The sequence below is a fragment of the Musca vetustissima genome, unplaced genomic scaffold, assembly GCF_032173495.1.
Source record: "Musca vetustissima isolate MV318-11 ecotype Yass unplaced genomic scaffold, APGP_CSIRO_Mvet_v1 utg13361, whole genome shotgun sequence".
In the NCBI taxonomy this organism is placed as follows: domain Eukaryota; kingdom Metazoa; phylum Arthropoda; class Insecta; order Diptera; family Muscidae; genus Musca; species Musca vetustissima.
In genome coordinates this window covers 60454-86069 of record NW_026875649.1, presented here as the reverse complement: position 1 = coordinate 86069, position 25616 = coordinate 60454, and the positions used below count along the sequence as shown (strand labels likewise).

The window sequence follows — 25616 nt, the reverse complement described above, 5'->3', positions numbered from 1 at the left end:
GGGGGCATGGTGGTTTAAGTCGTGTTATTCGAGGTAAGAGGGAGGAATATTTTTTTAATTTCAATTTTTATAATGATTCTGGAATTTGTTTTTTTTTTCTATAGCCATTTGTGTGGTCCCTATCGTTTTGAGGCCAATGCCAATCAGGCCGGTGTCAGCTGGGATAAATGGAAGGTGGACTATTCATTCCGATTTGCCGAAATGAAAATTAGACCAAAATTAGTCTGGTCACCTTCTAATAATATCACAGAATCGGAAATGGAAAAGAAAAAATTATTTTAAAATTTGTAAAATAAAATAAATTATAAATAAAAATTATGGAAAATAAAAAAAAACTTTAAAAAATCAATGCCTTGGTTTGGATATTGAAAAATTAATTTAAAAAATCTACGATTTTAAATTTTCGTCTTGCTGTTCGTTTGTTACGATACAAATAATCATTAATTTCCAAAATTGTGTATAGTTGTTGTTGTTTTCTTCTTTCATATTTATTTTAGCCATTCCGGGGGCCCATTATGAAGATTAGATCTTTCCTTTACACAATAAACTTTCAATTCAAATAATTTCCACTAAAAATTAATAAAAGACAAATTATACAAATTAAATCTTGTTGTCGGCAATATTTAATTTCGCTTTGGACAATAGACCAGTATCGCCCATATCCTCATTGTAGCCGGGACGATATTTCATGCCAGGGGCCTAAGAAAAAGAGAGAATGAAAATAATCAATTTGTATACCACTAATAAAACTATATCTCCCACTCACATTAAACCAAATATCACGCCATTTCTTGCCACTGTCGGGATCACGCAACAATTCGGGTACATCGAAACGTGGCACATTAAAGTAGTTCATCAAATCGGGTTTACCCGATGTATACTGAATGCGGGCCTCACCCCATTCCGATTCATTGTGGAATCGCCAATCTTTCATTTTCTTTTCGGCTGGATCGAAGTCGAAATTCTCGAAATCTATACGTTCGATATCTTCAACAACAACTTCAGTCTCGCCACCGGCTGTCCAATCGTAAATCAAGAGTTCAGCATGAGTGGCAATATCCTTGAGGTATTGTTGTTTATAGATGTTCTCCATATCGCGCAAATAGGCATCAGTGAAGACGGGCGATTTAACTTCGTAGTCGTTGTTGCGGGCCTTGATGCGTTGCTATGGAAAAATAGAAAGGAAATAAAAAATTGTTAATTAAAAAATTTGAAATAAATATAAAAAATCAGAGGTGTATTTTTTATCGAATTTCTAATGTTTCGGATATACATTTATATACAACCTATGCAAAAACCTGCACCGATGTTTTTCAATTATTTGGAAAGAGCTTTTATATGCCTTGAGAACCATAAAGACTTAATTAGAACCAAATCGGTTGTAATTTTTAACCAAAATCCGTAAATAATATGGTTTTTCTATAAGAGACCTATACACAAAACCTGCACCGATATTGTCAATTTTTTGTAAAGAGCTTTTCTATACCTCCAGAACCCTTAAAACGTAATTATAGCCAAATCGGTGGGAATTTTTAACCAAAATCCCCAAATAAGGTGATTTCGCTATAAGGGACCTATATACAAAACACTGCACACATTTTGTCAATTTTTTTGCAAAGAGCTTTCATATACCTTGAGAACCCTAAAAACGTATTTACAACCATGTCGGCTGGTATTTTTAACCAAAGTCCGCAAATAAGGTGGTTCCGCAGACAAAGGCCTTTTGTATCCCTTGCAATGGGTTTTTGTATTCCTTGAGATCCCTAAAAACTTAATTACAGCCAAATCGGTAGGAATTTTGAACCAAAATCAGAAAATAAGTAGGTACCGCTATATGGGATATATACCAAAATCTGCAGCGATATTGATAATTTTTTTCCAAAGAGCTTTTCTATACCTTGGGAGCCCTTAAAAATTAATTCGGGCCAAATCGGTTGTAATTTTTAACCAAAATCCGCAAATAAGGCGGTACTTCCTTCTGGGGCCTATACCAAAATCTGCAGCGATATTAATAATTTTTTGCAGGTAGCTTTCATATACCCTTAGAACCCATTATACTAAATTACCGACAAAACGTTTACAATTTTTATCCAAAATTCTTAAATATGAAAGTAGATCTATATGGGGCCTATGTCATAATCTGCAACGATTCTGAAAATTTTTTGCACAGATATTGTATATACCCTGAGGACACTTTATATTAAATTACAGCTAAATCGATTGAAAAAGTGCGGTCAAAAGCATCAAATAGGTTGGTACCGCTATGGGAGGGCTATGCCAAAATCTGCACCGAATTTTATAATTTTTCGCATAGAGGTTTTTTACGACCTGAGAAACTTTTATACTAAATTGTAGCCAAATCGATTAAAAAGTGTGGTCAAATTTATCAAATAAGTTGGTATCGCTATGAGTGGGCTATGTCAAAATCTGCATCGATTTTTATAATTTTTTGCATGAGAAACTTTTATACTAAATTATAGCCAAATCGATGGAAAATGTGGTAAAAATTCTCAAATAAGTTGGTATCGCTATGAGTGGGCTATGCCAAAATCTGCATCGATTTTTATAATTTTTTGCATAGAGGTTCTGTACGACCTGTGTATCCTCAATACCAATTTACAGCCAAATGGATTGAAAAATGTGTTCAAAATCATGAAAAAAGTTGGTACCGCTATGGGATGGCTATGCCAAAATCTGCATCGATTTTTATAACTTTTCGCATAGAGGTTTTCTACGACCTGAGAATCCATTACACCAAATTGTAGCCACATCGCTTGAAATTTTTAGTCAAAACCCTCAATTTATGTGGAACTGATATGTGGGACCTATGTCTAGGGGACCACCAATGTTGAAAATTTATTATAAGAAGTTTACCAGGCGTGGAGAACCCCTAATACTAAATTTTAGCTCGATCGGATGAAAAATGTGGTCAAGCCCCCTCGATTTATGTGGTAAGGTTATATGGAAGCTATGGCAAATCATGGACCTAATGTCATAATTTATGGTAAAAATGTTTTATACCCTCTGAGGACCTCTGATATTAAATTATCGACAAATTGGTTGACAAATTCAGAATAATATTCTGATCCGACGAAAGGGGCTAATGGGAGATATTGCAAAGCCTTTACCGATATTGACAATTTTTTGCATAGAGCTTTTGTATACCCTAAGAACCTCCAATACCCAATAATAGCCACATCGGATGAAAAATTAGTTCAAACACTTTAATTCATATGTTACGCTAATGTAGAACTTATGGTAAAATGTGAACTAATTTCCGAAAATTATGAAAAGGTGCTTTTCTATCCATAAAGAACCAGCTAATTGCGAAAAAATGGCAAATTGTTCAAATCAAGTAGTATCAGTACATAGGGTCTAAATCCGAAAATCGGAAAAAATTTTGCGGGATTTGGGTTACCGCTCGGCTGTCGTTACAATCGATATGCCGTTATAAACTATGCCATTTCGATGACGATTTCGACTGTAATTTTTGATTTTACTATTTCCTTTCAATTACTTTTTTCATTCCCCTTAGAATTTCGCCCAAGATATCTACTCTATAACAACAACAAAAAATTATTTCCTTTTAACATTTATAGTTGAATTTTCTATTACAATTTACTCACCTTAACAGCATCCACGGGCAAATCCAAATAGATAACCAAATGAGGTTTCAACAGTTCCGTAATGGTATTACCTCTCAATTCATAGTATACCGAACGAGCACCCTTCGAGACATAACCATGTTTGTACATTGTCTCCAAGAATACAAAATCGGAATAACAACTGCGATCCAATACCACACCCTGGCCGGTGGACAACAAATGTGCCAATGCATCAACATATTGTTCAAAACGCAATTGATACATTAGAATTTGGAAAGTTGGTGTTAGGCGATGATTTGGTTCCTTGCAGAAATTTACCAAATCAAAGGAACGGCATGATTCTGGCAATTGAGAATCCAATTGACGTAAATCATAACCATATGAATTGATGTAGAACATATCCATATTGGCTTCGGGCACGTAGAGCATTTCCAATTCATCAGCTAGCTCTTTGGCAAATTTACTTTTACCCGCTGCAATGGGACCTTCAACACAAATGATTTTGGAATTTTCATTCAGACGTTTTGTGGTCTTGTCGAGCATGGCCTGGAAGACGCCATATTCCTTTTCCTTATAGGGATAGGGTTTGTGTTGGACAACACGGGGACCACCGCGCATTGTTTTGCCCGAAATGAAACGTTGCTGGGTCACGGCAGCCGGCAGGGCGGGAGCATTGCGTGAGCAAAGGCGTATCAGGCCTACTCTGAAAACGGCAGTCATCTGTAAGCCAAAACAATAAAAATTTATTAAAAATTGTTGTTATTGTTTATTATCAAATATAATTTATCCTCATTTTTATTTTTGCAATAAATATCCATCCCCTAGCACAGGCTGTTACATCACACACTTGCAGCCCTGCTTGCTCCAGTGCAAATCAAATGTTAGGGCAATGATTTTGTTTCAAGCAAAACAAATTGTGTTTAATTGTTGTCTTTTTCATGCTTAATCCCACCAATAATTGTATTAACTTTTATTTTTTTAATTTATTTTGTTAAAAATCTTCCTAAACTCACTTTTCTGAGGGAAAATGCTCTTCAATTTTGGATGACAGATATCGATTCCACTGACAGCAGCCGCCGTTGTCAAAGTGTTGTTGGTGTTTTTGTTAGCAGTGTGTCAGCTGTTGTCAATGGCACACACAGTCAACAGGGTTGCATGGAAAGAGTAGCATGGTTGATGGCTGATGTTAATGGGAGACAGCGAAAGAGAAAGAGTTGCCATGCTTTGCCAAAGAGACTCTTTGGTGTTTATTGATAAATATAAGAAATAAAAGGAAAATATTATATTTTATTAATAAAATATAATAAAAATTGATAAAATACAGAATAATTAATCTATTTCGTTTTTAAATTTCTAATAAAATCAGATTTAAATTGTATTTTTCACAGAGAAAACATTTAGCTATGCATTGGCTCTTTTCAAGGTCTTTTAATTTAATTATTTTAAAAAAATTAAGCAAATATTAGTAAAATTTTATTAAAATAGTATAGAATATAACCCAAATTTTAATGTTTGATAATAAAATATTAATAAAGTGTTATAAAAACTTTATATTGTAAATTGAGAATATATTTGTTTATGATTGCCTTATTCTCTGTTGTTTATTAAAATAAGAAATAAATGTTATTTTTTTGAATTTTATTAATAAAACTTTATAAAAAGTGATTGTAGAGAACATCCCCTTTCTTATTATTTGTTAATAATTTTTGATTAAAATTTAATCAGACAATGTTTTAATTGAAAAAAAAACATTTGAGTTACCATTTGCTCTCTTTAGGGTCTATTAATTTAATTATTTTTAATAAAAATAAAGCAAATTATGAAAAGTATTATTAAAATTATAAGGATTATATGGTCTTTTTTACTCTTTGATAATATATATTGTTTATAAAAGATGCTAAAAACTACTTTTTAATTAAGAAAATTATATTTGGTCAAGATTTCATTTGTCATAGAAACTCTTCGTTTCTCTGTTGCTTATTAAAATAAGAAATAAATGTTATTTTTAGTATTTTTTAAATAAAATGTTATAAATAATTGTTGAATATAATGTCCTCTACATATTTGGTTAATAAATGTTTTAATAATATATTATATTAAAAAAAATAGTTTTTATAGAGAAAAGAGAGTTACCATTGAGAAGCAATGCCAATTCTCTTTGTTCCGCTTGGAAATAAATTAAAAATAACAGTATTTACAATAAAATTTAATAGAAATAAAACAGTATATTTGATTTCCTACCACTATAGCAAATACTTTTTTAATATAGTTGTTCAAAAGTTGTATTTTTTGTATAATAAATATTTAACTGCAGGAAGAGAAATAAAACAATGAAATATTATTTGAAAATAATAATGAGTAACAATTTCAATAAAAATAATAGTTAATATTAATCCCTATTCATTCTTTGGTAAAAAAATTCTTTAAAAAATTTGATAAAATTGTAGTTTTTACAAACTATTTCAAGGCGGTAATAAGAAAAGAGAGTCAAAGTCAGTTCTCAGTTCTTTGTGTAGCTTGCAAAGAAAATAAATTATTTTATAAAAAATAACACTACTTATTATAAAATTTAAGAGATATAAAGTAGTATATTTGATTCCCTATCCCTTTTTGCTAATTTTTCTTAAAAAACTTGTTAAAAACCCGTATTTTTTATTAAATAAATATTCAACAGCAGGAAGAGAGTTAAGAGAGCCGCTATTGACATTGTGTGCCTGTTGTAAATTAAAATATTATTAAGAAATAATAAAAATTATTAAATAAATGAATAATAATAATGAAAAATATTAGATTCACTTTCGTCTGCGATATAAATTTATTGAAATTATTGTCAACAATTGTATTTTACTTTAGAAAATATTAATTTGGCAGGAAAGACATAAGAGAGGCAATGCCGACATCGATTGTCTGTTTTTAATTAAAGATATTGTTTTGAAATATCGTATTATATAAAATTATAATAAAAATAATGAAGAATATACAATGCACTATCCCTCTTGATATATAATTTTTAATATTATCATCCAAAATTGTATTTTTATTTAGAAATATATTTTCCTGTCGGAATAGATAAAAAGAGTCGCTTTTGATATTCTGTGGCTGTTGTAAATTAAAATATTATTAAGAAATAATAACAATTATTAAAAAAATTAATAAATTAATGAAGAATATTAGATTCACTTTCGTCTATGTTATGAATTTATTGACATTTTTGTCAAAAAATGTGTTTTACATTAGAACATATCTATTTGGCGGGAAAGACATAAGAGAGACAATGCCGACTCCGACTGGCTGTTTTAAATTAAATTTTGAAATATCAAGTATTATAATAAAATTTGATAAAAATAATGAAGAATAGAAAGTTCTCTATCCCAATTGATATATAATTGTTAATATTATCAGCCAAAATTGTATTTTTATTTAGAAATATATTTTCCTGTCGGAAGAGAGTTCAGAGAGTTAATGTCGATGGCTGTGGCTGTTTTATATTAAAATATTATAATTAAATAATATAAGTTATTAAAAAATTGATTAAAATCATGAAGAATATTACATTCACTTTCGTCTCTTATATAAATTTATTGAAATTATTGTCAAAAAATTCTATTTTACTTTGAAAATGTTTACTTGGTTGTAAAGATATAAGAGAGTCAATGTCAAGTTTTTCAAATTGAAATATTTTTTAATGATAACAATAAAGATTATAAAATTTGATCAAAATAATAGAATATTAAATGTTCCCCTTGATATAAACTTATTTATTTTATAGCCTACAAATGCGTTTTTATTAAGAAAACATTTGCCTTCAGGAAGAGAAATAAGAGAGTCAACGTCCACACATTGGGTGTCTGCTTTAGATTAAATTATTATTAAAAAACATAATAAATATAATAGAATAGTAGCAAAATTATGCAATATATTTGTTTCTTTATTCTCCTTCTTATTTAAGTTTTAATATAATAGCCAAAAACTATGTTTTTTTATTTAGAAAATATTTGCCTGCTTGAAGAGAAGTAAGAGAGGGTTATATAGACGCCGGCTGCTTTAAATTGAAATATTATTAAAAATAAGAAATAAATATAATTAAATAGTAGCAATATTATGCAATATATTTTATCCTCTTTCCTTTTTGCTTATAATTTTTTAATATTAAAGCCTAAAAGCCTATTTAGAAAATATTTTGTTTATCATTAAAAAGATAAGAGAGCCAATGTTGATACTGTGGGACTGTTTTAAATTACAATATTATTAAAAAATAACAATAAATATAGTAAAATAGTAGAAAAATTGTGAAATATATTTCTTCCTCTATCCATTTTGATATTCAAATTTTAATATAATAGAAAAGGAATGTGTTTTCTATTAAGAAAATATTTGCCCGACAAAAGAGAATTAAGAGAGAGTAATATAGACACCGGCTGGCTGCTTTAAATTACAATTTTATGATAAAATAACAATAACTGTAATTGAAAATTAGTAAAATTTTGGAATATATTTATTCTTCTATCCTCTTTGTTATTAAAATTTTAATATAATAGCCAAAGAATGTGTTTTGTATTAAGAAAATATTTGCTTATCAAAGAGAAGTAAGAGAGAGTAATATACACGCCGGCTGGCTATTTTAAATTAAAATATTATTAAAAAATAACAATAAATATAATTGAATAGTAGCAAAATTATGCAATATATTTGTTCCTCTATACACTTTGTTATTAAAATGTTAATATAATAGCCAAAAAGTGTGTTTTGTATTAAGAAAATATTTGCTGTCAAATGGGAAGTAAGAGAGAGTTATATAGACACCGGCTGGCTACTTTAAATTAAAATATTATTAAAAATTAACAATATAATCAATAGAATAATAACAAAATTATGTAGTATAATTGTTACTCAACACCTTTTGTTATTAAATTTGTAAAATTATTCCCAAAAAAATATGTTTTTATTTAGAAATTTGTTTGTTGGGCGGGAAAGAGATAAGAGAGCCAATATCGGCCCTTTGTGTCAACTTTAAATTCAAATATTATTATAAAATAACAATAATTATAATAGACAATTAAAAATATTATACAGCATATTTTACCCTCTTCCCCCTTTGTTATTATTTTTGTAATATTAAAGCCTAAATTTGTGTTTTTATATAGAAACATTTTTGTTTGGCGGGAAAGAGATAAGAGAATCAATTTTGACACTGTGTGACTCACATTAAATTAAAATATTAATAAAAATTACCAATAATTTTAATAAAATTTGATAAAAATCATACAGTATATTCGATTACTCATCCTCCTTGCTTATACATTTCTAATAAAATCGATTTAACTATTATTTTTTTAATAGAGAAAAAAATCTTTGTTCCCCTTGCTTTGCGTTGGCTCTCTTTGTGCCTGTTATAAAGAAAGCATCGAAATATTAGGAAAATACGAATATTTATTATGAAATTTAATAAAAATAATAATCTATAATTGCTATCCTTCCCCTGATACTAAAAAATTATTAAAAAATAGGCATAAAACATTATTTTTTTAGAGGAAAAAAATTGGCATGTCAAGAGAGAAATAAGAGAGAACCATTGTCAACTCCCTTTGCGGCTATTGTAAAGGAATTTTATTGAAATAAAAAAACAGTTCATATTAGAAAAATTATAGAAAGTGCTAAAAAGGTAAATAATCGAACAAATCCAGTTATTATTTGAATAATTATTAAAATTAATGAATTACGTTAAATCCCCCACCCCTGGTGCAAATCACCAACAAGATTCTTAATGTCAGCCACATATATTTAGAAGATATAAAATGTTCTTAAATTAAAGCATACTTTCAGGCGTCGCTAAATTCAAATAAAATGATTTGTTCTTATAGCATCCCTACTGCCTTTGACACAATGGGCTGAGGTGACAGAAGTGAGACTCTGGTTGTATTGAATGATAATTTGTTGTTTTTGTTGTGAGACTTAGGTCAGGTTTCGGATCGTAGACTATTCTGAGGAGGAAACGTAAATTATTTAATTGTTATTGTTTTTTACCAAAAATATGAATCATAATCTAGGAAATTGTTTTCTTTACACTTCATTGCACCCATAAGAGAAACAAATATTATGTTTTATTTACTGGTCCTAAAAAATCACAAAATGTAAATATTTTCTTGCAGCAGCCGCAAACGAAGTTCAATGTTTTGATGAACAGAAAAAAATTCCAAACAGATAACAACGTCAAAGAAAATATAAAACGAATATTGATATTGATTTATTTTAATGGTATAAAAACCTTGGGAGATTTGTCTAGGTATTCAGTACATTGCCGATATTTGAGGAATAATTTTGGGGAAAATTTTTAATTTCATCAAAATGAAGGTTTTTGGATTTCTAGCAGTAATTCTTGCCTTGACAGTTAGCTGCCAGGGTTATAGTTTTTTAATACCACCCAGTAAGTTGTGAAAAGACAATTTTTTTTTCTCGAGGACCTGAAGGAGAAATCTTTCACATAATTTTTTTCTCTTCTCTCCCCCCTCTCTCTCTAGAACAAAATATGCCTGGCGTTTGTATGTATCATGGTGTAATGCTAAAGCGCGGTGATAATAACATGATGAACTCATGCCAAAATTTACGCTGTAATGAAGATGGTTCGATATTGGTGCAAGGGTAAGGCAGCAGGGTATTTTCGAAAGAAAAAAAATTTCAAAAAAAAAAAAAGAAAATTAAAAAAAAATCTTTCAACAATTTTTTTTTACAAAATAAAAAAAACATCAAAAATTAAAAAAAATAATCAAAAATTTAGTATTCAAAAAAAAAAAAAAAAAAAAATCAAAATTTGTAAAAATATTTTGTCTCTTTCCAGTTGCGGCCATTATAATATGCGTGATTGTCGTATTTTGGATCCGATGAATTTACACAAACCCTATCCGGATTGTTGCCGTATGAATTTCCTGTGTACCATGCCAAATGGTGAGGTAGTTAATCGTGAGGTGCAGCCTTTGGAGACGGGGGTATATGCTTAAACAATAAAAATAATTTGGAAAATTAAAATAAATTATAAATAAATATATATGGGAGCTTTATATAAATCTGAACCGATTTTCTTGGCACACGTCATTCTACATCCAGCCAGATTTCATGCAAATCGAAAGATATATAGGGACTTTGGTACACCATTTACCTTATATCGGGCGAAAATATATATGAGAGCTATATCTAAATCTGAACCGATTTTCACGAAACTTCACACACATCATTCTAGACCTTATATATTACGCTGTGCCAAATTTAGTGCAAATCGTAAGATATATAAAGACTTTGGTGCAACATTTGCATTAAATCGGACGAAAATATATATGGGAGCTATATCTAAATCTGAACCAATTTTCAAGAAACTTAACACAAATCACTCTAGACTTAATTCCGTACGTTGTGCTAAATTTCATGCAAATCGAAAGATATATAGGGACTTTGGTGCACCATTTTCATAAAATCGGACGAAAATATATATGGGAGCTATATCTAAATCTGAACCGATTTTTAAGAAACTCAGCACACATCATTCTAGTCTCAATTCAGTACGCTGTGCCAAATTTCGTGCAAATCGAAAGATATATAGGGACTTTGGTACACCATTTACCTTATATCGGGCGAAAATATATATGAGAGCTATATCTAAATCTGAACCGATTTTCACGAATCTTCACACACATCATTCTAGACCTTATATATTACGCTGTGCCAAATTTAGTGCAAATCGAAAGATATATAGGGACTTTGCTGCACCAATTACATAAAATCGGACGAAAATATATGTGGGAGCTATATCGAAATCTGCACCGATTTTCATGAAACTTAGCACACATCATTCTACACCAAATTTAGTACCCTGTGCCAAATTTCGTGTAAATCGATAGATATATAGGGACTTTGGTGCACCATTTACAAAAAATCGGACGAAAATATATTTGAGAGCTATATCTAAATCTGGAACGATTTTTACGAAATTTAACACACATCATTCTCGGCCTAATTTATTACGTTGAGCCAAATTTCGTGCAAATCGAAAGATATATAGGGAATTTGGTACACCATTTACATAAAATCGGACGAAAATATATATGGGAGCTATATCTAAATCTGGACCGATTTTCACGAAACTTAACACAAATCACTCTAGACTTAATTCCGTACGTTGTGCTAAATTTCATGCAAATCGAAAGATATATAGGGACTTTGGTGCACCATTTTCATAAAATCGGACAAAAGTATATATGGGAGCTATATCTTAATCTGGACCGATTATCACGAAACTTGGCAGACATCACTCTAGACTCAATTCCGTAGGCTGTGCCAAATTTCATGCATATCGAAAGATATATAGAGACTTAGGTGCCCCATTTACCTTAAATCGGACGAAAATGTATATGGGAGCTATATCTAAATCAGAACCGATATTCAAGAAACTCAGCACACATCATTCTAGTCTCAATTCAGTACGCTATGCCAAATTTCATGCAAATCGAAAGATATATAGGGACTTTGGTGCACCATTTTCATAAAATCGGACAAAAGTATATATGGGAGCTATATCTTAATCTGGACCGATTATCACGAAACTTGGCAGACATCACTCTAGGCTCATTCCAGTACGTTATGCCAAATTTCGAAAGATATATAGGGACTTTGGTGCACTACTTACCTTAAATCCGGCGAAACTATATATGGGAGCTATATCTAAATCTGAGCCGATTTTCACGAAACTTAACACACATCATTCTAAACTTTATTCAGTACGCTGTGCCAAATTTTGTGCAAATCGAAAGATATATAGGGAATTTGGTACACCATTTACATAAAATCGGAAGAAAAGACATATGGGAGCTGTATCTTAATCTGAACCGATTTTCACGAAATTTAACACACATATTTCTAGACTTAAAAATTAAATTAAATTTCGGGCAAATCGAAGGATATATAGGGACTTTGGTGCACCATTCGGACAAAAATATATATGGGAGCTATATCTAAATCTGAACCGATTTTTCCCAATTTCAATAGGGTTCATCCTTGAGCCAAATAAGTGACCTGTGCCAAATTTAATCCAAATCGGATCAGAAATGCGACCTGTACCTTGTTCACAATTTAACATCTACAGACGGATGGACGGACTGACGGACATGCATAAATCGTCTCAGAAAGTAATTCTATGCATATTCTCAAAAGGAACCATGTGTCTATCTCGTTTCCTTTCGCCTGTTACAAACATAAGCACAAAGACATAATACCCTGTACCACAGTGTGGTGAAGGGTGTAAAAATCCAAGCCTAAGGATATTCTTTGATTTTTTTAAGCCGCACCTTGGTGTAGGCATTGAAAAATTTATTTAATTTTTTTTTCAATTTATTTTCCAATTCAATATTTTGCTTTTATTTTCATTTCGACAAATTTCAGCGAATAATTTAGACCCTTCCATTCTTTCCAGGTAACACCATCCTCAGTATCATGGTCTTCATCTTTATAGGGACCATTTAAATCGCTAAAAAATTGAAAAAAAATATTTAAATTTCAAAATACCAAAAATTTCCTCCCCAAACCTTCCAAAATCCCTACCTTAAAGCACACGTTTTAAACCACCAGGCACTTTTATAAAGTTCAGCACAATTGGTCTCAGCATCTTCATCATTATCGCTATCAAAGGTGGAGAATTTCTGACCCATATAATAGTCCATACCATCACCTGCCGTGCCACTATAATCACCCAATTCGATGATGGCATATTTCCCCTCCTCTTCCGAAATTCGAAAATTTTTGTAATGGGCATAACGGGTATCATTTTCCCAATCTTTGAGTATTATCAGCAGCTCATGAGGCTTCTCCGAGGTTAGTTGGTGTAATTTTTCAAGCCCCATAAAGAATTCACCCCTTTCGGAAGTGCCGAATCCCATACGATATTCAGTCCAGTTTCGATAGAAATCTTCCGTACCATCCTGACGTCTTTGTATGGTGGTCCAATTGGCATACTGCAGTTCAGCCATTTGGGCTAGCTGGGCATTTGATCTGAAAGGAAATGGGGGAGTTAAAAATCACAAATTTTTTTCACTTCTTCTTTTTCCATTAACTGACCTTTTCTCAAGTTCATCAATTCTGAAAAAAGAAAATTTTCAACAAATTAGTGAAAAAAATTTGGATTCTAAAAATAGATATACCCACTTCATTTCCAAAATGTCTAGATTATCCCGCACACCTTTTGTTTTCTTCAAAAGGCGTTCTAACTTGTCCTGAATCAATTCCAAGGGATCCTTAGGACAATAGAATATTTAAATTTAAATAGAAAATTTTATTTCTAGATTTTGAAAATTTATTTTTTTAATTATTTTGCATTTTTTGAAACATTTTTTTTTTCAAAATTTTATTTTTTTTTCCAAAATTTTAGATATTTTTTCATGATGTCCACTTACCGAATCCTCATTCCCTGATTGTTTTCGACATAAACCATGTCCCACAAAATATAGAATCCCTATTACGAGGTAAATAATTTTCATTATTTTTACGACTAGTTTCAAGCTGAACAACAAGTTTTGAATTGAAATTCAGAAATTCCAAATGCATGCAATCATATTGGATTTTTTCTTTCGATTGCAAAAAAAAAAAAAACCAGTAAGGAAAGTAGTAAAGTCGGACGGGGCCGACTATATGATACCCTTCACCACTATGTGTATATTAAACAGGACTATTAACATGAAATTGGATGAAATAAAATATGTGATATTTATCTAAATGTGAATCTACCTAGATCTATCCATAAAGTATGTAAATCGACTTCAAACAAATATAAATAGGTCATCCGTTGGGCTATGTCTGTACTTCTAGAAAACGCAACTACGTTATTCTATGCTCAATTTTGTACGATGTGCAAAATTTGATGTCAATCTGACTAACATGAGGAGTTTGATGTCCAATTTACTTGAAATCGGGCGAAAAAATATATGGAAGCTCTATCCAAATATTAAGCGATTTCAAACAAACTTGTCACAGCTTAGGTTATACTAATTTCAGAACGTTTTGTTCCTATCAGCCTATTGGTTCCTTGGTGCGTCGATTACCTTAAATCGATTTATAATAAAAGGGAGCTATATCTAAATCTGGACCGATTTTCTCGAAACTTGGCAGACATCACTCTAGGCTCATTTCAGTACGTTATGCCAAATTTCGTGCAAATCGAAGGAAACATAGGGACTTTGGTGCACCATTTACATAAAATCGGACGAAACTATATATGGGAGCTATATCTAAATCAGGACCGATTTTTACGAAACTTGGCAGACATCATTCTAGGCTCATTTCAGTACGTTATGCCAAATTTCGTGCAAATCGAAGGATATATAGGGACTTTGGTGCACCATTTACATGTAATCGGACGACACTATATATGGGAGCTATATCTAAATCTGGAGCGATTTTCACGAAACTTGGTAGACATCATTCTAGGCTCTATTCGGTACGTTATCCTTATTTCGTGCAAATCGAATTATATATAGGGACTTTGGGGCACCATTTCCCATATATATGGGAGCTATATCTAAATCTGGACCGATTTTCACGAAACTTGGCAGACATCATTCTAGGCTCAATTCAGTACGTTATGCCAAATTTCGTGCAAATCGAAAGATATATAGGGACTTTGGTGCACCATTTACATGAAATCGTACGAAACTATATATGGGAGCTATATCTAAATCTGGACCGATTTTCTCGAAACTTGGCAGACATCACTCTAGGCTTAATTCAATACGTTATGCCAAAGTTCGTGCAAATCGAATCATATATAGGGATTTTGGGGCACCATTTACATGAAATCGGACGAAACTATATATGGGAGCTATATTTAAATCTGGACCGATTTTCACGAAACTTGGCAGACATCATTCTAGGCTCAATTTAGTACGTTATGCCAAATTTCGGGCAAATCGAAAGATATATAGGGACTTTGGGGCTCCATTTATATGAAATCGGACGAAACTATATATGGGAGCTATATCTAAATCTGGACCGATTTTCTCGAAACTTGGCAGACATCACTCTAGGCTTAATTCAATACGTTATGCCAAAGTTCGTGCAAATCGAATCATATATAGGGATTTTGGGGCACCATTTACATGAAATCGGACGAAACTATATATGGGAGCTATATCTAAATCTGGACCGATTTTCTCGAAACTTGGCAGACATCATTCTAGACCTAAATGATTAGGCTGTACCAAATTTCGTGCAAATCGAAAGATATATAGGGACCGTTTACATTAAATCGGTTAAATATATATATGGGAGCTATATCTAAATCTGAACCGATTTTTCCCAATTTCAATAGGGTTCGTCCTTGGGCCGAATAAGTGACCTATGCCAAATTTCATCCAATTCGGATCATAATGCGACCTGTACTTTGTTTACAATTTAACATGGACAGACAGACGGACGGACGGACATGCATAAATCGACTTAGAAAGTGATTCTATGTATATTCTCAAAAGGAACCATGGGTCTATCTCGATTATTTTTGCCTGTTACAAACATATGCACAAAGACATAATACCCTGTACCACAGTGTGGTGAAGGGTATAAAAAAATAATTAAATTTCTTATCAGGGTTACGACCAAAGGTCAAAACAGTGATATGATTCTATAATCCACACCTATTTGTAGGTTATGAACAATTAAATCGATCTTTAAAATACTATTAAATATATTTGTATGTATATATGTTTTTAATCCCTTATCATTATTAATAAATATTTATAAAATTAAAAAAAATATACAATTCAGTCAATCGTTAGCTATCTCTCACGGAAGATGAAACATTTTTGGTTGGTAATTCTTGTCGGGTTTCCGACGATCTACGGTACTAAAGTGGATCATTATGGCGTAAATATAAATCGATTTTTTTTGGAAAAAATATTTTCAAATTTGTTGTTTCAGATTTCTCCCGATGAAGAGGATATGATTGCTGTGTGGAAAATCCTATTCTCAAAACTTGATGCTCTTTCCAGAGATAATGAAAAACTACGCCTGCAGTTGGGAAATCTAGAAAATCGTATCGAATCATTGGAACATTCCAGTAAATCATCACAAAATCCCTGGACCAGCATATTGCGGCGACAAGATGGTTCGGAGAATTTTTATCGCAACTGGTCGGAATACAAAAGGGGTTTTGGCAATGCCACACATGGAGAATTTTTCATTGGTCTCGACAGGCTGCATGCGCTGACCAATAACTCAACTCAGGAATTGTTGATAATTCTCAAAGATTGGAATGATGAGATGCGTTATGCCTTCTATGATTATTTTAAGATTGGCAGTGAAAAGGAGTTCTACAGCCTTAAATTGCTCGGAGCATATAGTGGTGATGCTGGAGATGCTTTGCGCGTACATCAGGGCAGAAATTTCTCAACATATGATCAATGGAATGATACTGGTAGTAATTGTGCCACACGCTGGAAGGGGGCATGGTGGTATGCCGTGTGTTATGAAAGGTATTTTTTGTGGAAAATATTTTCCATATTTTGTGTGGAAGATGATGAAAATAATTTCCATTTCTTTTTTGTCAAGCCATCTAACTGGTGTCTATAGACCCTCGGATAATTTCACACAGCCAGGTGTGGGTTGGCTAAAATGGAAATCTGGATATTCTCTGAAATATGCTGAAATGAAAATACGTTTGAAAATATTTTGAAGAAGAAACCAGTAAGGAAAGTAGTAAAGTCGGACGGGGCCGACTATATGATACCCTTCACCACTATGGGTATATTAAACAGGACTATTAACATGTAATTGGATGAAAAAAAGTAATATTTATCTAAATGTGAATCTACCTAGATCTATCCATAAAGTATGTTAATCGACTTCAAACAAATATAAATAAGTCCGTTGGGCTATGTCTGTACTTCTAGAAAACGCAACTACGTAATTGTATGCTCAATTTTGTGCGTTGTGCACAATTTGATGTCAATCTGACTAACATGAGGAGTCTGATGCCCAATTTACTTGAAATCGGTCGAAAATATATATGGAAGCTCTATCCAAATATTAAGCGATTTCAAACAAACTTGTCACAGGATAGGTTATACTAATTTCAGAACGTTTTGTTTCTATTGGTTCCTTAGTACGTCAATTACTTAAAATCAATCTATAATAAAAGGGAGCTATATCTAAATCTGGACCGATTTTCACGAAACTTGGCAGACATCATTCTAGGCTCAATTCAGTACGTTATGACAAATTTCGTGCAAATCGAAAGTTATGTAGGGACTTTGGGGCACCATTTACATGAAATCGTACGAAACTATATGTGGGAGCTATATCTAAATCTGGGCCGATTTTCTCGAAACTTGGTAGACATCATTCTAGGCTCAATTCAGTGCGTTATGCCAAATTTCGTGCAAATCGAAAGTTATATAGGGACTTTGAGGCACCATTTACATGAAATCGGACGAAACTATATATGGGAGCTATATCTAAATCTGGACCGATTTTCTCCAAACTTGGCAGACATCACTCTAGGCTTAATTCAGTACGTTATGCCAAATTTCGTGCAAATCAAAAGATATATAGGGACTTTGGGGCACCATTTACATGAAATCGTACGAAACTATATATGGGAGCTATATCTAAATCTGGACCGATTTTCTCGAAACTTGGTAGACATCATTCCAGGCTCAATTCAGTACGTTATGCCAAATTTCGTGCAAATCGAAAGTTATATAGGGACTTTGAGGCACCATTTACATGAAATCGGACGAAACTATATATGGGAGCTATATCTAAATTTGGACCGATTTTCTCCAAACTTGGCAGACATCACTCTAGGCTTAATTCAGTACGTTATGCCAAATTTCGTGCAAATCGAAAGTTATATAGGGACTTTGAGGCACCATTTACATGAAATCGGACGAAACTATATATGGGAGCTATATCTAAATCTGGACCGATTTTCTCCAAACTTGGCAGACATCACTCTAGGCTTGATTCAGTACGTTATGCCAAATTTCGTGCAAATCAAAAGATATATACGGACTTTGGGGCACCATTTACATGAAATCGTACGAAACTATATATTGGAGCTAAATCTAAATCTGGACCGATTTTCTCCAAACTTGTTAGACATCATTCTAAGCTCAATTCAGTACGTTATGCCAAATTTCGCGCAAATCGAAAGATATATAGGGACTTTGGGGCACCTTTTACATGAAATCGGACGAAACTATATATGGGAGCTATATCTAAATCTGGACCGATTTTCTCCAAACTTGGCAGACATCACTCTAGGCTTAATTCAGTACGTTATACCAAATTTCGTGCAAATCAAAAGATATATAGGAACTTTGGGGCACCATATACATGAAATCGGACGAAACTATATATGGGAGCTATATCTAAATCTGGACCGATTTTCACGAAACTTGGCAGACATCATTCTAGACCTAAATGATTAAGCTGTACCAAATTTCGTGCAAATCGAAAGATATATAGGGGCCGTTTACATTAAATCGGTTAAATATATATATGGGAGCTATATCTAAATCTGAACCGATTTTTCCCAATTTCAATAGGGTTCGTCCTTGGGCCGAATAAGTGACCTATGCCAAATTTCATTCAATTCGGATCATAAATGCGACCTGTACTTTGTTTACAATTTAACATGGACAGACAGACAGACAGACAGACAGACAGACGGACAGACGGACGGACGGACGGACATGCATAAATCGACTTAGAAAGTGATTCTATGCATATTCTCAAAAGGAACCATGTGTCTATCTCGTTTCCTTTTGCCTGTTACAAACATATGCACAAAGACATAATACCCTGTACCACAGTGTGGTGAAGGGTATAAAAAATATTATAAAATATTACTCAGTAAATAAAATTAATTTTAAAAATTCCACGCCTACAGATATACTCGAAAAATGTACTTTAAAAATTCCACGCCTACAGATATACTCGAAAAATGTACTTTAAAAATTCCACGCCTACAGATATACCCGAAAAATGTATTTTAAAAATCCACGCCTAAAGATATACCCGAAAAATAAATTAAAAAAAATCCACGCCTACAGATATACCCGAAAAATGTATTTTAAAAATCCACGCCTAAAGATATACCCGAAAAATAAATTTAAAAAAATCCACGCCTAAACATATACCCGAAAAATGAATTTTAAAAAATCCACGCCTAAAGGTATACCCGAAAATTGAATTTTAAAAAAATCCACGCCTAAAGATATGCCCGAAAAATCAAAAAAATCGAAAAAAATCCAAGCCAAAGGTATACCGGAAGAATGAATTTAAAAAAAATCCACGCCTAAAGATATACCCGAAAAATGAATTTTTAAAAAATCCACGCCTAAAGATATACCCGAAAAATGAATTTTAAAAAATCCACGCCTAAAGATATACCCGAAAAATGAATTTTTAAAAAATCCACGCCTAAAGATATACCCGAAAAATGAATTTTAAAAAATCCACGCCTAAACAAATACCCGAAAAATGAATTTTAAAAAATCCACGCCTAAAGATATACCCGAAAAATGAATTTTAAAAAATCCACGCCTAAAGATATACCCGAAAAATGAATTTTAAAAAATCCACGCCTAAAGATATACCCGAAAAATGAATTTTAAAAAATCCACGCCTAAAGATATACCCGAAAAAATAATTTTTAAAAAATCCACGCCTTAAGATATACCCGAAAAATGAATTTTAAAAAATCTACGCCTAAAGATATACCCGAAAAATGAATTTTAAAAAATCCACGCCTAAAGATATACCCGAAAAATGAATTTTAAAAAATCCACGCCTAAAGATATACCCGAAAAAATAATTTTTAAAAAATCCACGCCTTAAGATATACCCGAAAAATGAATTTTAAAAAATCCACGCCTAAAGATATACCCGAAAAATGAATTTTAAAAAATCCACGCCTAAAGATATACCCGAAAAAATAATTTTTAAAAAATCCACGCCTTAAGATATACCCGAAAAATGAATTTTAAAAAATCCACGCCTAAAGATATACCCGAAAAATGAATTTTAAAAAATCCACGCCTAAAGATATACCCGAAAAATGAATTTTAAAAAATCCACGCCTAAAGATATACCCGAAAAAATAATTTTTAAAAAATCCACGCCTTAAGATATACCCGAAAAATGAATTTTAAAAAATCCACGCCTAAAGATATACCCGAAAAATGAATTTTAAAAAATCCACGCCTAAAGATATACCCGAAAAATGAATTTAAAAAAAACACGCCTAAACATATACCCGAAAAATGAATTTTAAAAAATCCACGCTTAAACATATACCCGAGAAATGAATCTTAAAAAATCCATGCCTAAAGATATACCCGAGAAATGAATTTTAAAAAATCCACGCCTAAAGATATACCCGAAAAAATGAATTGCAAAAAATCCACGCCTAAAGATATACCCGAAAAATTAATTTTAAAAAATCCACGCCAAAAGATATACCTGAAAAATGAATTTTAAAAAATCCACGCCTAAAGATATACTCGAAAAATGAATTTTAAAAAATCCACGCCTCAAGATATACCCGAAAAATGAATTTTAAAAAATCCACGCCTAAAGATATACCCGAAAATGATTTTTAAAAAATCCACGACTAAAGATATACCCGACAAAATGAATTTTAAAAAAATCCACGCCTAAAGATGTACCCGAAAAATGAATTAAAAAAAAACCACGCCTAAACATATACCCGAAAAATGAATTTTAAAAAATCCACGCTTAAACATATACCCGAGAAATGAATCTTAAAAAATCCACGCCTAAAGGTATAAACGAAAAATGAATTTAAAAAAATCCACGCCTAAAGATATGCCCGAAAAATTAATTTAAAAAAATCCACGCCTCAAGATATACCCGAAAAATGAATTTTAAAAAATCCACGCATTAGGTTAGGGGTGTACGGTTGTTAATAAGAACCGTCCACTCGGAGACTAGGTCCATTGTGATCATCCTTTTATTTTACCTGCAAAGCAAAGATAGAGTGGAGGAGCAAGGAGAAGAGATATCGAGAGAAGAAGAGCGGAAGAAAGGTTATTTTAGCCATGTCAAATTTTTGACCAAGCCTCAAATTCATATCTTCCAAACTGTTTATGTCTTCTGCTTCTGTTCAATTGTTTCTAGTTCTTCTTCGTCCTCACATAGACGACAGTAATCCACTCGACTGGAGTCCTACTTCGAAGTGAGAGATCTAATCTTGCAGTGACCTGTTATGATCCCCACAACGATTTTGATCTCCCTTTTATTGTGTGTCAGCAGCGAAGACGTTCTTTTACGAGATAATTCAGGCCAGATAGATTTCGAGATTCTGCAAGCAGGTTCTCTTAGCCATCTGTCGTCGACTACCTCGAATTAGAACGTACGTATTCTGCCATTGAAATAGCTGATGGGAGGTTTCACAGATCTCTCAATCGGAAGATTGGACGACTGTGAGCCCCAAGCTCTTCGGCTATCTCATTTCCTTCAATGTCGCTATGTCCTGGAACCCAACATTAACTAACTATCTGTTGTATATCATACAGAGCGGACTTGTAATCATGAACTGCTTTTGAGTTTATAGTATGCGACTTCACCGCTTTAAGAGCCGCCTGACCATCGACATATATAGTCACCGGTCCCGTAATGTCGGCAGTAAATGATTTTACTATCTCGGACGCTTTCGTGATTGCAAGAATTTCTGCTTGGAAAAAGCTACAAAGATTGTTGAGTTTATATGTTTCTAATTCCCTACAGTAAACGCCTGCACCAGTGCCTTTCTACATCTTTGACCCGTCTGTAAAGAATGACAGACCTGGCAGAGGTAAGGAGCCACTAGTCCTGGATTCCCTACTAGGAAACTTTACATTAATGTCATTAAAGTCCCTGTGAGAGGGAACATAGTCACTAATATTACTATTCCCCCTAAAGAGGTAACAACCTGGCGTTATGTTTAGGATGCTAGCATGACCATAGTTCAGCGATTTCAAGTCATTCGTTTCCCGGAGCATCAGGGCACACCTGGCCGCCTGGAGTTTAATCAGAATGTCCAAAGGTTGGAGATTCAAAATTGTGTTCAAGGCTGCAAGGCTTCTTAACGCTGCGGTGATCAGGATTAAGGCCGATCGCTGTACTAAGCTCAATTTTGTCAGCAGCATCATTTTGTTAACCCTCTGCCACCAAACAAGGCAACCATAAGTAAGAATGGGTATGACGATCATCATATACAGCCAGTGTATAATTTCGGGTCTTAATCCCCAGCTCTTACCTGGGGAATTCTTACATAAGTAGAGTGCCAGCAGTCCCTTTTTAGAGCGTTCCTCAACATTCCTATTCCACGTTAGTTTGCGGTCAAGGATGCTGCCAAGGTATTTTGCTTCTTCAGAAAGGGTTAAAGTCACTCCTCCCAGTGATGGCAGACGGAAACTAGGAATCTAACGTTTCCTAGTGAAGAGCACCTATTCTATCTTAGTGGGGTTTACACCAAGACCTTTGGCGCAAGGCCAGTTAGACAGGGTTGAAAGGGCACCCTCCAGGATGTCTGCGATTGTCATTGACATCATCGGCAACCTTTATCTGAAATGATTGAATTTCATAAGTATCTCATTTATTACCAGAAGCCACAAAAGGGGGGATAGTACTCCTCCCTGTGGTGTGCCTATGTTGACAGATTTCCTCACGGAACTCTCTCTCTCTCTCTCTCCTAAGGATAAGTTGATAATTCTACTTTCCAGCATTCTATCAATCCATTCCGTAAGGAGTGAGGGGATTCCAGTACTTACGAGAGCGGAATGGATGGCTTCCAGCTTCACATTGTTGAAAGCTCCCTCAATGTCGAGGAATGCTGCCAAAGTGTAGCCAGAGGACTCCATATACTTCTCGATGCACCCAACCACCGCATGCAGGGCTTTATCGACTGATCTGGCTTTGATGTATGCATGCTGGGGGTTGCTAAGTTTACTATGGCCAATAGTGTTTCTAATTTCTGAGTCTAGTAAACTTTCTAGAGTCTGGAGTGGAAAGAAAGATAAGCTAATCGGTCTATAGTCTTTTGGTAGCGTATGACTCGGCTTCCCGGCTTCGGGATGAAGGTCACTGTTACATCTTTCCATAGACTTGGTATATACGACAGAAGTAAACAAGCCCTAAAGAAACCGCTCTAGTCAGGTTTCTTCCTCGACGCTACGACCGACGCAAACGAAGCAGAGCTTTGTACAGTCGACGACTGCGTGGGTCTCTTTGCACCAGGTTGTTGTACCTCCGAGGACCTCATTCTTTTGACAGGCGTGGGCTGTGGCGGATATTTGGCACCTGGGGTTGCAACCGCTGCAGAGATATGCCCAGCGCATCCACTAGCAACTGCCCAATTGTCACAGCATTGGGTATCGGCTTGGGCAATTCGACAGATTGTGGATTGACAGAGGGTGGTTGTGTCTCATCGGTCTTCTTGGAGGCCTTTTACGGGCTCTCCTTCGGGCCGACTTCTACAGTCCCCTACCGTCCGTCTTTGGGGATGCTGGTGTCAGGTACGTCTCAGGACTCAGTTTACCCTTGGGGGGTACTGAAGGTTTAGAAGTCTCAGGCATCAACTTCCTGGATGTACAAGGGCCACAAACAGGTTTCTCCTTCTTTGAAGGGACTACCGTGGTGGTCTTAGTACAGGGTAGGGGGATCCTATCAATCAAGAAGTCTCTCACACAATACCATCAGGATAGTTCCTGGAGAACTTCCGGATAAATTTGAAGTTTCTCTTGATTAAAAGGAACTCCTTTCCAGTGATGGAGTTGCTGTCCCGTCCAGCGTATCGGTTACAGTAGTTAACTGCTCTCCGGTACATCTTCTTGGCAGCGATCGACTTGCCTAGCAAATACTGGTACTGATGAATCATCCATCTTATCGACGGGGTTATCATCAGTGCCAGTATTCGTTTCGACAGCCAATTGCCTGAGTAGTCTCGCGACATCACTACAGGCCGTGGATATTGAGTGCAGATCTTCAACCTCGCCAGGGTTTATTTCCCTAGTCAGCAACAGGGAGGACTCTCCTTGCTTCGGAGGAGACGATCTCCTTGGTATCGACTTGCCTAGCAGATACTGATACTGATGAATCATCCATCTTATCGACGGGTTTCTCATCAGTGCCAGTATCCATTTCGACAGCCAATTGCCTGAGTAGTCTCACGACATCACTACAGGCCGTGGATATTGAGTGCAGATCTTCAACCTCGCCAGGGTTTATTTCCCTAGTCAGCAACAGGGAGGACTCTCCTTGCTTCGAGGGGAGACGCCATGGTCGCTACTGTGTTTATCACTGTAGTGCTATTCACCGTAGTTTCCATGATGTCTTTCTCGTCCGACAAGGGCGAGTCATCCCAGACCTGATTCGGGATGCTCTCCTGGCTAAGGCGGAAGGAGCCGGTTTACTCTAGAATGTTGAGGAGAAGATCCGAGGCAAGGTTGAGGAGTAGATCCGAGGCAGATCCAGGCAGGTTAGACTATAACCAGTAAGGAAAGTAGTAAAGTCGGACGGGGCCGACTATATGATACCCTTCACCACTATGGGTATATTAAACAGGACTATTAGCATGAAATTGGATGAAATAAAATATGTGGTATTTATCTAAATGTGAATCTACCTAGATCTATCCATAAAGTATGTAAATCGACTTCAAACAAATATAAATAGGTCATCCGTTGGGCTATATCTGTAATTCTAGAAAACGCAACTACGTTATTCTATGCTCAATTTTGTACGATGTGCAAAATTTGATGTCAATCTGACTAACATGAGGAGTTTGATGTCCAATTTACTTGAAATCGGGCGGAAATATATATTTGGAAGCTCTAACCAAATATTAAGCGATTTCAAACAAACTTGTCACAGGTTAGGTTATACTAATTTCAGAACGTTTTGTTCCTATTGGTTCTTTGGTGCGTCAATTACTTAAAATCAATCTATAATAAAAGGGAGCTATATCTAAATCTG

General features: G+C 34.0%; 2 protein-coding genes across 2 annotated transcripts; both read right to left on the bottom strand.

Annotated features, from left to right (window-relative positions):
- Positions 1–580: 580 nt before the first annotated feature.
- LOC133338163 (NADH dehydrogenase [ubiquinone] 1 alpha subcomplex subunit 10, mitochondrial-like) lies at positions 581–4688 on the bottom strand. The gene is made up of 4 exons (XM_061546345.1): positions 4619–4688; positions 3627–4325; positions 767–1165; positions 581–699 (listed from the first exon to the last, which is right to left on the bottom strand). The coding sequence occupies exons 2-4, from the start codon at positions 4323–4325 to the stop codon at positions 601–603; spliced, it is 1197 nt and encodes a 398-aa protein (XP_061402329.1). The 5' UTR covers positions 4619–4688; the 3' UTR covers positions 581–600.
- A 5812-nt stretch (positions 4689–10500) lies between these two features.
- On the bottom strand, positions 10501–14122 carry LOC133338167 (microfibril-associated glycoprotein 4-like). The gene is made up of 6 exons (XM_061546349.1): positions 14039–14122; positions 13791–13879; positions 13704–13724; positions 13191–13637; positions 13046–13116; positions 10501–10595 (listed from the first exon to the last, which is right to left on the bottom strand). Exons 1-6 carry the CDS (start codon positions 14120–14122, stop codon positions 10501–10503), a joined length of 807 nt encoding a protein of 268 aa, XP_061402333.1.
- Positions 14123–25616: the final 11494 nt, after the last annotated feature.

What these genes read in the sequence shown, in the direction of transcription:
- LOC133338163 (XM_061546345.1), bottom strand. Translation starts at nt 4,325, where the DNA reads ATGACTGCCGTTTTCAGAGTAGGCCTGATACGCCTTTGCTCACGCAAT. An exon ending in TGCCCGTGGATGCTGTTAAG is followed by an intron (nt 1,166 to 3,626) that starts GTGAGTAAATTG and finishes ATTTTTCCATAG; the next exon opens with CAACGCATCAAGGCCCGCAA. An exon ending in GGCGTGATATTTGGTTTAAT is followed by an intron (nt 700 to 766) that starts GTGAGTGGGAGA and finishes TCTTTTTCTTAG; the next exon opens with GCCCCTGGCATGAAATATCG.
- LOC133338167 (XM_061546349.1), bottom strand. Translation starts at nt 14,122, where the DNA reads ATGAAAATTATTTACCTCGTAATAGGGATTCTATATTTTGTGGGACAT. An exon ending in ATTGATGAACTTGAGAAAAG is followed by an intron (nt 13,638 to 13,703) that starts GTCAGTTAATGG and finishes ATTTCCTTTCAG; the next exon opens with ATCAAATGCCCAGCTAGCCC. An exon ending in TTTAAAACGTGTGCTTTAAG is followed by an intron (nt 13,117 to 13,190) that starts GTAGGGATTTTG and finishes TCAATTTTTTAG; the next exon opens with CGATTTAAATGGTCCCTATA.